The sequence below is a fragment of the Anolis carolinensis genome, chromosome 4, assembly GCF_035594765.1.
Source record: "Anolis carolinensis isolate JA03-04 chromosome 4, rAnoCar3.1.pri, whole genome shotgun sequence".
In the NCBI taxonomy this organism is placed as follows: Eukaryota; Metazoa; Chordata; class Lepidosauria; order Squamata; family Dactyloidae; genus Anolis; species Anolis carolinensis.
Genome location: NC_085844.1, coordinates 211,080,869 through 211,095,486, shown reverse-complemented (window position 1 = coordinate 211,095,486; position 14,618 = coordinate 211,080,869). Strand labels below are relative to the sequence as shown.

General features: G+C 42.0%; 1 protein-coding gene across 3 annotated transcripts in view; it reads left to right on the top strand.

The window, feature by feature from the left end:
* Window positions 1–3,612: 3,612 nt before the first annotated feature.
* The window catches only part of lad1 (ladinin 1), a 34,251-nt gene continuing 23,245 nt past the window's right edge, over window positions 3,613–14,618 (top strand). Inside the window, exon 1 of one of the 3 annotated variants that reach the window (XM_008109878.3) lies at window positions 3,613–4,214. In XM_008109878.3, the coding sequence (XP_008108085.2) occupies window positions 4,177–4,214 (38 nt within the window). In that variant the 5' untranslated portion in view covers window positions 3,613–4,176. Of the gene's footprint in view, window positions 4,215–4,491; window positions 4,575–7,364; window positions 7,433–14,618 lie in introns of those variants that run through there. The other 2 variants (XM_062978695.1, XM_062978696.1) reach the window with 2 other exon arrangements.

Sequence of the window (14,618 nt, the reverse complement as noted above, 5' to 3'; positions counted from 1 at the left end):
AATTTTCTTCTGGCAGTTGATCACAAATAGTATCTAATAATAGCAACACAGAGAGCCAAAGAGCTCCTGGAGTGATAAGAGAGGGAGCCAAGACAGAGAAGCCTGGAAGACAGTCAGGCCTGCCGTGATGCATTTCCTAATGGGGAGATTAAGAGCAATCTTGGGCGATGGACACAGGAATTGTACTTCTGTACAAAAAAAAACAAAGATAGAACCAAGCTGACTTTAAAAATTAAAAGTTATTTAACACATTTAGTAGAAGAAAATACTGTTTTTGAAATAAAAGTTTAAGAAGTTGACTCCACATGTATCGGGCCCCTGACATAGAAGAGCAGCCAGGCAAACTCATGATGCTATCCTAGATATTCCTGGGATTTGTAGTATAGTGAGATACTGTGACTACTCTGCTAGAGAGCTATATTTCAATTCCCTAAACTAGCGTTGCCATAGTACCATAAGAAGTCGGATTGAAGACAGCATTAGGGTACCTTGGCAATGATAACACTGATAATGCTTGCCAAGGGGAAAGGCAATATGACAAGATGAAGACCAAATTGGAGAATGGTTGATTAGGTAAGGAAAGCCGCGGCTGTTTGGATAAATTATCAAAAGCACTGTTCAGATCTTGAGTTTGCAGGACCTGTGCAAGGCTTTTGATAACTTATCCAAAGAATCATTAAGTCAGAGAGAATGATCACAAATAACACCAATGACAATGCACAGATCCACCTTAAAAGGACTAGAGACAAAAATCATTCCATCCGTCTAAAGTATCCTCACCCTTTTCCTTATCAACTAAACAGTTCTACAGGCAAGATTTTTTTTTGCCACTAAACACCCCTAGCCATCAAAAATCCTCCCAAAGTTGAAAAATACATGCATAGTACAGAGGTGAGAATGATGCAGTCCTCCCGATGTTGCTATCCAACAACATTGTTAGGGCCATATGGTTCCCAACTCTTTCCATGTTGCATAGGGAACCAACTGGGTTACCTCTGTTGCTATCTGATCCCATGCATGCTTACTCAGAAGTGTATTTCTTTCCAGATCTGTTTTCTTCTTTTTGCCTCCCAATGAGGCAGTCGAGGCAGTGGACATAGTAAAATAATCACTAATGGTGGAATTGTTAACAAAGAAGGGGCATGTGACTCCTCTGTTGAAACAACTTAAAGGTTGCCAGTCTGTTTCGGGGTACAACTCAAAGGGCCGGTTTGACTTTTAAAGCTTAAATGGGTTGGCAAAGAGATCCACAATCATTGACTTATTCTATTGAGTTCACTTGGACTTACTGCTCATTGAGTATGAAGAGGACTCAGCCTTGATGGAATGTTTTCTGAATAGACAAAGAAGATTAATGAGGTGCTCACCCTTCTTGTCCCCACTTCAATAATGATGCAAACATAAAACATGATGGGACAACTTGAAGCAACAGTACATCTCTTACAAATCAATATGACGGCACTTGAAAGGAAGAACTATTTTTGTATAAACATCTCCCATGCTTGATCTGGGTCAAGAGCATGCAATATCCTTTAACTTGAATCTTTATACCAGTTTGGGAAACCATCATATGGACCTATTATTCAATAGCTTTTGCCAATCACTGGTCAGCAATAAGAATAGGAGAAACTTGCAGGCAGATAGGAAATATGGTGTATCAGGCCCATAGGTTGTATGTTTCTTATATGTGATCAGAAGAAACTATTTCCCATTGAGTTGGTTTTAGTGGTTTGGGTGCTGGACTTGAACTCTGGGACACTAGGGTTCAAATTGCTATTCAGCTATATATCTCCATTGAATGATCTTGGGCAAATCACATTCATTGAAGGGCAATGCTTCTCTGAAGAAATATTGCCAAGAAAACTCAGGTACCCACAGCACTGTGGGTAAGAGACAGTCTCCAGTTAGAATGCTCAAGTGCCAAGGCTTTCTAGTTCTCTATGTTTCTTCCACAATTATTCAGGTTAGCAAGCCCATCTTTAAATCTCTTTCACTGTCCACCTGGCATTCTGTTTTCCTTTATTGAGCTGAGAATAAAGTAACTGCTTTGGGAGATGGTGACCAGACATTCTGACAACATGGCCAGTACAGTGAAGTTGATGACAGAAGATCATTTCTTCAGTGCTGGTGGTCTTTGCTTCTTCCAAAACGCTGATGTTTATCTGCCTTCTCTTCCCAAGAAATTTGCAGGATTTTTCAAACTCCTATGATTCCATAGCATTGAGCCATGGTGGTTCAAGTGGTGTCAAATGGCATTAAGTCTACAGTGTAGAGCCAGCCTAGATCATTCTTCTTGGATCTCTTGTGTGAGCTCTTTGCAGCCCTCCTTACATTTGTTCTCATTGGTGGAAGAACTGACACAGAGAAATGATGACTTGTTCAGAAGTTACTGAAATCGTGTCTGCAAAGGAGTTTTCTAATTTTTTTTTACTAACTTGGAAGGTCAGGGAGATCCCACCCTCAAGGATAAAATGAAGCATGATGAAACAACCCATGATATTCCCTGGATTCCAAGTGGTGTCAAATGGCATTAATTCTACAGTGTAGATCCAGCCTAGGTCATCCTTCTTGGAAACCTAGTAGGAGTTCTTTGCAACCCTCTTTGCTCCTGTTCCCATTGTGTAGGTGGAGGCTCAGAAGTGACAGCTTGTACATAGTCACATGAAATCATGTCTGCAAAAGAAAGTTTCTATTTGCTACTAACTTGGAAGCTCAGGAAGATCCCCCCCCCCCCCAAGCGATAAAATGAAACATGATTGAACAACCCACGATAGTCCCACGATAGTACCAAACTGCATTAATTCTACAGTAGAGATGCAAGCTTTGGTGAAGCAGGACAGGGATGACTTGATGGAGAGCTGCTGCTGCCGCCTCTTCTTCTTCCTCTTCTTCTTCTTCTTCTTCTTCTTCTTCTTCTTCTTCTTCTTCTTCTTCTTCTTCTTCTTCTTCTTCTTCTTCTTCTTCTTCTGTAGTTCTTGTAGCTCTTCCTTCTCTTCTTCTTCTTCTTCTTCTTCTGTTGTTGCTGCGGTTGCTGATGCTGCTGTTCTCCTTCTTTTTCTGTTCTTGTTGTTGCTCTTCCTCCTCTTCTTCTCTTCTTGTTATTGCTGCTACTTTTCTTCTTCTGTTGTTCTTGCTGTTGTTCTTCCTTTTCCTCCTCCTCCTCCTCCTCCTCCTCCTCCTCTTCTTCTTCTGCTGTTGTTCTTGCTGTTGCTGTTCTTCGGTTGTTCTTGTTGCTCTTCCTCTTGCTCCTCTTCTTCTGTTGTTCTTGTTGTTGTTGCTGCTACTGCTGTTCTTCATCTTCATCTTCTTCTGTTTTTCATGTTGTTGCTCTTTCTCAGCTTCTTCTCTTGTTGTTCCTTTTCCTCCTCCTCCTCCTCTTCTTCTTGTCTTCTTCTTCCTCCCTACCACCACCTTCCCTCTTCTTTTTTCGGCTTCTCCAAAACACCTGGAGGGACAAAGTTTGCCCATGCCTGTTATAGACACTATATGAGGCATGGGCAAACTTCAGCCCTCCAGGTGTTTTTGGACTTCAACTCCCACAATTCCTAACAGCCTACCGGCTGTTAGGAATTGTGGGAGTTGAAGTCCAAAACACCTGAAGGGAGGGCCGAAGTTTGCCCATGCCTGCACTATAAGGGTGGAGGGCTCCCTCTTCTCTTTTGGGCTTCTTCGCTCTCCTCCTGCCTGCACATCGGAGGAGAAACCGGCGGCAGAGAGGCAGGAAAAACTGGTTCCTGCGCAGGGAGTTGCCCCCGAGAAGCCAGGGCGCCTTGGCCCGAGCGTGCGGGGCTGGATCCGCACACACCCGCGTCCCGGGCCGGGGCCAGGCGAAGAATGGCTGCCTTTGTGCGCCGGCCGGGCCCCGTCCCACCCTCGGCCTTTGCGCAAGGTGCCGCGCTCCGGCGAATCAGGGCGGCCCGCCTGTGGAGGTAGAGCCGCAGAGAGATCCGCCTGGGCCAGGTGAGGGAGTGGCGCGGGCGGAGGCGGGGAAGGCAGAGCAAGAGCCAAGGCCGGACGCGCGGGAAGCCCGGCTCGACCTTCTGCCCCTGCTTTCCGCCTTGATGCCCCGCCAAGTTTGAAGAAGAGGAGGAGGAGGAGGAGGAGGAGGAAGGGGACCGAGGGGGACTGAGAGCAGAGCCCGCCTGCCGCTGTCAACTCCACGGGAGGAAGGAGAGCATGTCTTTCAGCAGGAAGAGCTGGTCGGCGCTGTCCAGGTGGGTCCCGCCCGCTCCCCTTCTCACCATCATCTTTATCATCATGTATTTGAGAGCTCTGAGAGCTGTTCGGCAGTGGAACTCTCTCCCCCGGACGGTGGTGGAGGCGCCTTCTTTGGAGGCTTTTAAACAGAGGCTGGATGGCCATCTATCGGGGGTGCTTTGAATGCGATTTCCTGCTTCTTAGCGGGGGGTTGGACTGGATGGCCCATGAGGTCTCTTCCAACTCTACTATTCTATGATCCTATGATTCTATGACTGGGTTGCTGTGAGTTTCCCGGGCTGTATGGCTATGTTCCGGAAGCATTCTCTCCTGACGTTTCACCCACATCTATGGCAGGCACCCTCAGAGGTTGCGAGGTCTGTTGGAAAATTATGCAAGTGGGGTTTGTATATATGTGGAAAGTCCAGTGAAGGAAAAAGTACTTTTGTCTGTGAAGGCAAGTGTGAATCACCTTGATTAGCACTGAAAAGCCTTGCAGCTTCAAGGCCTGTTTGCTTCCTGCCTGGGGGAATCCTTTGTTGGGAGTTTTTAGCTGGCCCTGATTCTTTCTTGTCTTTCATTCCCCTGTTTTCAGAGTGCTGTTCTTTTTTTTATATACTGGCAGCCAGCGGCAGAGGGGGAAAAGGAAATGGTCTGAGGCTGTTAGGAATGGTGGGAGTTGAAGTCCAAAACACCTTCAGGACCCAACTTTTCCCATGCCTGGTGTAGAGGCACCCAGGAAGAGGTTGTGGGAACGGAGATCAGAGAAGAGACAGAAAGATTATTTAGTTGGCAACCACTTTGCTTTTACTTAAACCTGGAGAATATTTTTTTTTTTAAGTTTTAATACTTCAGATGGGAAGAAGGGACCTTTCCCCCCTCTTGGCTTGTCAGCTTTAGGAACAGACCTAAAGAAAGTGACTCCCCAGATTGTAACTTCCATAATCCCCCAGTGAGTGTGCTGAGTGTGGGATTCTGGGAATTGCAGTCCCATAAAAGAAGTTAAAAGTAACTTAGAAGTCAAAAGTAACTTTTCCAAGCCTGGGAGGCCATTTGCTGAGAAGGTGCACCTTCTCCCACGCTTTTAGAATGAGGCCATTCCTCAAATGCATTTAGGTTTCAATGACTGACAGTGCTTTTAACAGCTATTTTTTACATTTATAATTTCTATCTTAAATTGCATTGTTTTAATAATTGTCCTACTTGAACTTTATGTTAATATTCACTTTTTGTATGCTTTTAATTGTGTGTCTGTCTGTATGTGTGTGTGTGTTAAGATTGTGAGCCACTTTGGGGCTGGGCTCCTGAGATAAAAGGAGAGGGATGATGATGGTGGTAATGATGATGTGTTGTTGAAGGCTTTCATGACCAGAATCACTGAGTTACTGTGCATTTTCTGGGCTGTATGGCCATGTTCAAGAAGCATGCTCTCCTGACGTTTCACCCACATCTATGGCAAGCATCCTCAGAGGTTGTGTGGTTGTTGGAAACTAAGCAAGTGTGATTTATATATCTGTGGAAGGTCCAGTGTGGAAGAAAGAACTCTTGTCTGTTGGAGGAAAATGTGAATGTTGCAGCTAATCACCTTGATTTGCACTGAATGGCCTTGCAGCTTCAAAGCCTGACTCTTTCCTGCCTGGGGAATCCTTTGTTGGAAGGTGTTAGCTGGCTCTGATTGTTTCATTTCTGGAATTCCCCTGTTTTCTGAGTGTTGTTCTTTATTTGCTGTCCTGATTTTAGAGTTTTTTTTAAATACTGGTAGTCAAAATTTTGTTCATTTTCATGGTTTCCTCCTTTTTGTTGAAATTGTCCACATGCTTGTGGAGTTCAATGGCTTCTCTTTGTAATGAGAGAATGCTTCTGGAACATGGCCATACAGCCCAGAAAACTCACAGCAACCCAATTATGATGATCATTTGACTCCAGAGCTGAATCAAAGGATAGCAAGTTAAGACTCATAAAGTGGATAGTCCAAGATTTCCTTTTTAAAAAGATGTCTGTCCATCTAAAAAAAGAGCATATCTTAAAAGTTCTCTGTGTGGGGCTTTATATCTCTGTCATGGCCCACTTAGCCCATCTATCAAATTGCATGGATTCAAATGATGAGAAAGGAAATTCCACTTCAGCTTTTCTGTTTATTGTAAGATTGGTTCAACTGTGGGATAGACTCCATCCTTTGAGGTCTTTAAACAGGTTGGATGGACATGTACAGTTGTGTGCTCCTTGTATGGCAGGGGGTTGGACTAGATGGCCCTTGTGATCCCTTTCAGCTCTGAGATGCTATAAAAGTAATGACTTGATTTTGCAACTGTCAAGTAGTGATCATTCTTCTTGGATAACTGGATGGGTGAACTGACTGGATTAACAAGACATTGTCTCTGTGGATTCACATCTGGGATTAATGTCTGCAATGACGTATTTAGATGCTTGATCCATCACATGCTGAACTTAGAGTCAACAAGTGATCATTTCCCCTGTGTGAACCATGTCATGTCCAGGGATGCAGAAACCTTCTAATTGATCATGTAGTTTTAGAAGTAGCAATTCATCTTTTGTTGTGTGGTGACGAAGGGATGCAACAGGAGCATCCGAAAAACACTTGTTACCAAGCAAAGGATATTACTATGGTTGCATCCACACCAGTGGTTCTCAACCTGTGGGTGCCCAGATGTTTGGCCTTCAACTTCCAGAAATCCTAACAGTTAGTAAACTGGCTGGGATTTCTGGGAGTTGTAGGCCAAAATACCCGGAGACCCACAGGTTGAGAACCACTGATCTACACTATAGAATGAATGCAGTTTGATATAACTTGAACTGCCATGGGTCAATCATTTGGAATCCTGGGAGAAGTACAGGGTCTTTAAGTCATTGCACTCCCATATAACAACTCCTAGAATTCCATAGCATTCAGCTATGGCAGTTCAAATGGTGTCAAACTGCATTCATATTACAGTGTAGAGCCAGAAATAGCTGTTCATAATCACTGAAAGCATATCTGCAAAGGATTTTTTTTAAAAAAATCAACTTATCTGGAAGCAGAAACACCCCCCTTGCAATAAAAATAAAAAGTTACATGATGGAATAACCTGTTGTTGAGATAATACTATGGACTGTGCAGACGTCAAACCTTATTGTGGCTCAGTTTTTTTCTCTAACTCTCTTATGTTGATCAAAGGCACTGAATGAGAGCAAAACTGATTCCCAAGGAAAGCACCGCTCAGCCGACACGCCCCTGGTGAGCTCATAGTCAAAGCATGACTTGATACGATAGACTTTTTGGGCCAAGTCCAGCATTCTGAATGACTCCTTTACCACTGGGTCATGGTAGCTCTCAGGAACTATCTTTGGCACAGAGCTTGGGAAAGGTCCTTTTTTATAATTATAGCTCCCAGAATCCCCCAGCCAACATGGACACTGGCAATGCTGACTGAGGACTTCTGGGAGCTATAGTCCAAAACAACATGTTTCCCAGGCTTATTTTTCAAGATAGCATTGTGTTCACTTATTGTGGGTTTTCGTGTTGTTAATACGCTTGGTTTCAACTGGTAGTCTAGTCATAGTGAATATGAGCGGCAGCATCTCAGTGCATTAGACAATTTTAGATTATTTGGGGAAGATGTATACATTTTTAGACTGAATATTATATATAATCACTGTGTACTCTTTAAAGAACCATTTTCTAATCTAAAACAAAATTTATCTTTGGTTCCATCACATTTGGTTTTAAACAGACCTTGAAAACATATTTAAGTTGAATTCTTTTCAGCTATGTTTCTAAGTATTCATTTCAATTGCTGTTATTTTTAAATACTCCCCCATGTTTGTATTAATTACATATGTATGTGCTGTTGGATTTGCAAAATGTTTTAAAATGATGCCTTAATTTTGTCAGTTGAATAACATATAGTAATGTGTGCATTATGAGAACAAGTACAGTTTAGTGCTTTGAGCATTGGTTTATGACTGGAGATCAGAGAAAGTGTGGCCTTGGGCAAGTCACACCCAGAACCGGCCCGAGGTAATTCCAAGTATTAGGCGAACCTACTACTTGGCGCCCACCCCCATTTTGGTGTCCAGCCCCCCCCCCCAAACCAGAGGCGGTGGCGGCACCTCTGAGAGCTTGCACGTCACCCGGAAGATGGACCCAGGACAGTGTACGCCTGCCCGCCCTGCGTACTAATGCACACTCTCCTGGGCCTGCCTTCCGGGCGATGTGCAGGCACCAAAAAAAGATGGAAGATGGCAGCAGGCGGCAGCGCTGCCACGGTGGCACCGAGTTTACATGGGGGCTCCTCGAGAGCGCCCTCTGTTGGTGTGCGCCAGCAGCAGGCGCTTACTTCTCCTCGCCGTTGGACCGCCTCTGGTCACACCTTCTCAATCTCAGAGATAGGTAACGTCTAAGCCAGTGGTTCTCAACCTGTTGGTCCCCAGGTGTTTTGGCCTACAACTCCCAGAAATCCCAGCCAGTTTACCAGCTGTTAGGATTTCTGAGAGCTGAAGGCCAAAAACATCTGGGACTTACAGGTTGAGAACCACTGCTTTAAGCAAAACTTTTAAGAAAACTCTATGATAAGTTTTTCTTAGAGTCACTATGTTAGAAATGACTTAAAGGCACACAATAATAACAATATTCTGTTATGAAATATAAGCAGGTAGATGAGAAAGGAATTTTCCTAAAAGATGGTATAAAAATATTTTAGCATAATAATATCATTAAATACACACAAGTATTCAAATCATATAGGCAAGTTAGGGGCACCTATTATCCACTTTGTGGTATTCCTTCCTTTCCTTTCTTGGGTCAACCTGGATAGATCAAACCAAAGTCCTATCCTATTTAGAACTTCCATCATATCCAGCCAGGACTGCCCAAAATGGCACCCAGTTCTAAAACAATAATATTACTTTTAGGCAGTAACTAAATTAGTGGTGATGTTTTTAGATTAATTTTATTTTTAAAATAGCAAGTGAAGTCACTGGGAAATAAAAGCCCCTTCCTCTCAGAGACAGTGGCTTTACAATCCTTCACAAGTTCTATTATAACTTATTTTGGAATCTGAGATAATATAATGTGCTCACCACAGATACATGTTGTTCACAACAGTGGCCTATACCCAATTGCTAATTTCAACTAAAGAATTGCCTAAATGGGTTTCCTTGGCTGAGTCCACCACTCAAACCTCTGCATCACACTGGCTCTCACCCAGTTAGAACGAACTGATGGAATTTGTGTAAATGCTGACTGATCAAGTTCCGTTTAATTTATTGGGTCTACTCTAGCTGGGACTTGCAACCAAACAAGCAACAATGATTGAATTTAAGATCCATGTTTTTAAATCAGTTGCTAAGGAAGTCATTTCATTATCCCAATAATTATGCTAATTAATGCTTTCAATACTGCTAAGGATTGTTATGTAAATGGGTGACACTATTAACACCAATTGGCTCTTAGGTCTTTCCACTCTGTTTGAATGGTGTATTTTTTCTCTGTCCTTGACTACGTTTCTCATTCCAGAAATACTCTACAGGTGTAACTTAGGGCAGGATGTGAAGTGAACCCTTTAAAATATTTGAGATGGGATCTCAGAAGCAATTTTACATTATGAATACAGTCAAACCTGTTTTGCTCCAGTGTCTTAGGGAATATAGAGCATCTGCAAAGGTGTGTCTTCCACAGTGCTGGAGCAAAAACCAATAGATATGATGTGCTGGAGGAGATAAATCATGAACATGGAATTAAAGTGCTATTTCCTTTGAAACTCATGTAAGAGTAGAAATTTATTTCATCTAAATTCAGGTAGCTGACATTTTAAGGCCAAAACTTAATTTTACACCCAGATTTGGTCTCTGTACCTAACGTCTGATCCTTGGCAGGAGAAAAAAAAACCCAAATGCTGATATGAATCATGCCTAGATCATTGACTCTTGCTTTGTGTTTGGAAATCAAAGGGCTGAAAAGATCAAGTCAAGGAGAAACTATCAGCATTTAACAATTTCCCAAATTCAGCATTGTTCATGTACCATTTTATGTAGTGGTTTTCCTCCTTTGGTCTTCCAGATATCTTGGGCTTCATTGCAGAAGCCCCAGCCAATATGGTCAATGTTCAGGAGTTCTGGGAGCTGATTTCCAAAACATCTGCAGGACCCAAGAATGAGAACTCCTGGCTGAGTGTGTGTGTACCAATGTGTTTGATGAAGGGCCGAGGAGAGATGCAGCACAATCTGTTGTGGTTTTGGCACAAGACATGTACAAGAATTACATGGCAATTTATGTAATTAACACAGTTCCATCATTACTGACTGAGAGAGCAATAAATATGTGTGTCTAAGTGGCCAAATGGGTGAGAGGTGATATCTCTGGTTGGTGAATCTCTTAAGTGAGAATGAGTGAAATTACAGGTTGACTATCCTTTATTCCAAATACTTGGGACTAGAAATGTTTTTGATGTTAGTTTTTGGAATATTTGCATATACATAATTAGATATCATTGGGGGCCCAAGTCTAAACATGAAATTCATTTATGTTTGGTATATATCTTATACACATAGCTCGAAGGTAATTTCTATATTTATTTTAATATTTATTTCTTTTTGGCATGAAAATGTTTGTGTACATATAACCATCAGAAAGCAACTGATTAGGAGCATTTCAGATTTTGGATTTCTGTATAAGGGATGTTTGACTTGTACAAGCATGTCACTTTGGAACAGGACATTTCTTCTGATTTTATATCTTTCTATCTGCTTTTAGCATTAAGCATTCCTAAATATGTTTATATCCTGAGGAGAACTATGTAGGAGTAAAAACCCTTCTCCTTTAGTTGTTTTCATAGGAAAGATCAGACCGAAAGGATAGACATTAAATATATAAAATCCATTAAAAATGTGAACTAGTTTCTAAAAATGTTGATTGCCAGTTAACCTGTTTCCTTAAAAAAGAATTAGCAAATTGGTGGTGTGCTTAATATGCTGGTTTTCAATGAGGGTGAAGGGTGTAAAATTGGCTAAATTATTCCCATGTTAAAAACATTATTTTATATTTCTTCTTGGAGATTTTAAGCCTGTTTCTGGGTTCTATTTTTTCTTCAAATTCAGTGTGCTTAGGTATGCTGGTGGGGGAAGTGAGCTGGAGAACAATCCAATTACAATTTTTACTTTGCTGCAGTCTGGAGGAAATGATAGTATTTAACTTCTTGCTACTCACGACAGCTGTGTTTTGTGGCATGCAATACAGATTAACCATCAGAACGGATGTGATTACATGAAGTCAGTGATGACCTCCATGTTCTCAGGGCAAGGAATCTCTTCCTGGTTTTAATCCAGACTTTAGAGGAGCTATCCAAAGTTCTGAACATATTCAGCAAAATAGACTAAAGTAGAGCTTCTTAAAGTTTCCACTCATTACCTCTTTTCTTCTGGGAATTTTTTCGTGACCCCTTTCCTCCTGACAATTTTTTATGCAGCCCTAGGTATATAAGCATATATAGGTAGGTAGTAAAGGTAAAGGTTTTTCCCTGACATTGTCTAGTTGTGTCCGACTTTGGTGGTTGGTACTCATCTCCATTTCTAAGACGAAGAACTGGTGTTGTCCGTAGACACCTTCAAGGTTATGTGGCTGGCATAACTATATGGAGCACTGTTACCTTCCTGCCAGAGTGGTACCTATTGATCTACTCACATTTGCATGTTTTCAAACTGCTACGTTGGCAGAAGCTGAGGCTAACAACAGGAGCTCACCCCACTGCCTGGATCCGAACTGCTGACCTTTTGGTCCATTATAAACACTGCATGTTGTTGCTAACAGATTCATATAAATGACTAGATTGCATTCAGAAACCCTTTACTCTTGCTAATTTTTTTGTGGCCCCCAACATTAAACTAGGGGGATTCCATTTGGGGTCAGGACCCACAGTTTAAGAAGCAGTGGACTAAAGCCCAAAGCAGATTTATTACTCCACTGACCTGGGAGTCACTAGTCATCACTGTATTCAGGCTGGTATATGCTCAACTGCCTCTCCCTGGTGTTCCACACCTTTTTGTTTCTTCTTCTTGTTGAAATGCCAGAAATATGTATTGCAGAACATTGTACAATCTGAATTAGAAGATTGCCCAGACCACCCCCATATTCGATCATTTCCCTCATTATAGTTACAAAGTTTCTGTGTTATCTGCATATAAAACGGGGTAATAGGATATTAAGGATGTACAGGATAAGTGGGAATCCTGGATCCAGTGCTGCAAAGAGGAACTACATTGACATTTGTCACGACCCAGGCTACAGAGCACCAATAACCATACGCAGAGGCCAGATTCTATCTAATATCTTTATTAAGGAAATATAAAAAGTTAGTAAAAGCAAATGTAAAAGTTAGTCCAGAAGCAGACCTTTCAGGAAAGGTCAAATTTAGTCCAAAGAAACAATGTCCAATATGAAATATTAAGGTCCAAAGTTGTAATCCAATAACCGAAACACTCACTTTGCCAGGCAAAGTGAGGGGAGATGACAAGGTCCTTTAGTCCATGAACTTGAGCAAGGCTAGGAAATAACTTGATACTTGAAACAAGGCTTGAAACGTGGAACAAGGTAACGAGGAACAAGAACAAGGTCCGTGGAATAACTTGGTAAAATCCGTGAAACAAGGCAAGGTTTAGTCCTGGGAAACAAGGCAAGGTCCGTAGGTAAACAAAGGCTGGGAAACAGGAGCGAAGGCTGGAGACAAGGACAAGGCTTGAGCAGGAACGAGGCTTGAATCGGAGCGCGCTGTCCAAACACAACTCGCTCCGGAGGCTGACGAATTGACTCCGCGAAGTTACTACGCGGGTAAAACACCTATATAGAGTCTAACTTTTCCGCCGAAGCAGTTCTCTGGGAACCAGAAACGAAAGCTAAACTCTGAGACCAGATGTTTGACTCCTTAAAGTTTCTCACGAAAAGCAGACTTAATTGGGTACATTCTTAGCTGCTATCCTCGCACTCCTGCGCGAAGCTGCTTCCAAACCCCTCTGTTGTTTACAAAACTCATGGCGAGAGAACACGGGAGATGTAGGCTCAGGGTTTGTTTGACATACTTCTGGGACACAACTTTCTTGCAGGTGCAAGGTTCCCAGATCTGCCTGGGAAAGATTTGGCTGAGAAGATTCCAGTTCTGACTGGGAAGGTAAAAAACCCAAGTTTTCTTCTTCATCAGGCATTACAATGTCATGAGCAGGACTACAAGGCCCATGAGTCATCACAACATTGCACCTATCCACCACAGTTTTATCCTAGTTATTAACATCGTTGACTTTGTTCTTGCTCCTTTATTTTTTTGCCCAAATCATAAAAAAGAGAAGTGGGTTAAGATAGAAGAGGAACAGCTTTTTGTCCATAGGGAAAAATGGACAGTGAAAGAAAGTAATAGTGTAGTCAAACTGATTTTTTTTAACAAAGAGGATTGCTAGAGTACTATATGACAACCAGGCGACCAGGTTCATGACTTTGCGGCTATTCAGGGTGAGCTTCTCTACAAAGCTCTTTTTTTTAAACTACATAATTATACACAACCTTCTTGTCCCAAATTAACCCAATAGAACTAAAAACCCAGACACAAGCATATTTTCAGTGCAGAGTATGGAGAAGTTGTGCTGACTGGTATTCTGGGGTATTCTGGGAGAAGCAAATCCAGCTTTGCTTCAATAAGACATGCATACATGCATTCACTGATAGATTGCTTGTGTTCACAGAAGCAATAAAATCTGAAGACATTTCTTAAAGGAAACATGCATTATTTGAAGTAGATGAAGAGCAGAAAGGCATTTTTGAGGAACTATATATCCACACTTTTATAATATTTCATCCAAGAGAGCACTTCAGTTGGTGTCCCAGGGAGGACTGCAGGGGTAAGGAGGAACAGGAGCTTGGACATGTTACATTTTGGACTGTGACTTCTAGAGTCTCTCAGCTAATATGGAGCAGTCTTGCTAACCAGGACAGTCTGGAATTTTCTTTCCTGAAATTAAATTTCTGAATGTGAATACTATCCCACTAATACTACAACTATGTGACCTTTCCTAAATAAAACCATCTGTGAAGCCACAAAAAAGACACTGTCTAATGACAGCTGCAACATAAAAAGGCACCCCATCCCCTTAACAGAGACAGTAAAATCTCAGCTTCCTTCCTTTTACATTGACGATAAAGGAAAGGAATTGCTGTGCATTGTCTCTTTTCAAAACAGGAAGAAGAGGAGATATTTTGGAAAGCTCAGTTCTACCCTTGGAGTTGTTCATGTGTGTGTCTGATCTCCTGTTGCATCTTGTTTTGCTGTGGAATTTTGTTTTGACAACAGATCCTAAACATATTTCCAACAGGAAAGTCCTTCTTTAGCCTTTCCAGTTCAGCTGAATCACTCAAATTAAAATAGTAAATTGTTGGTTTCCTG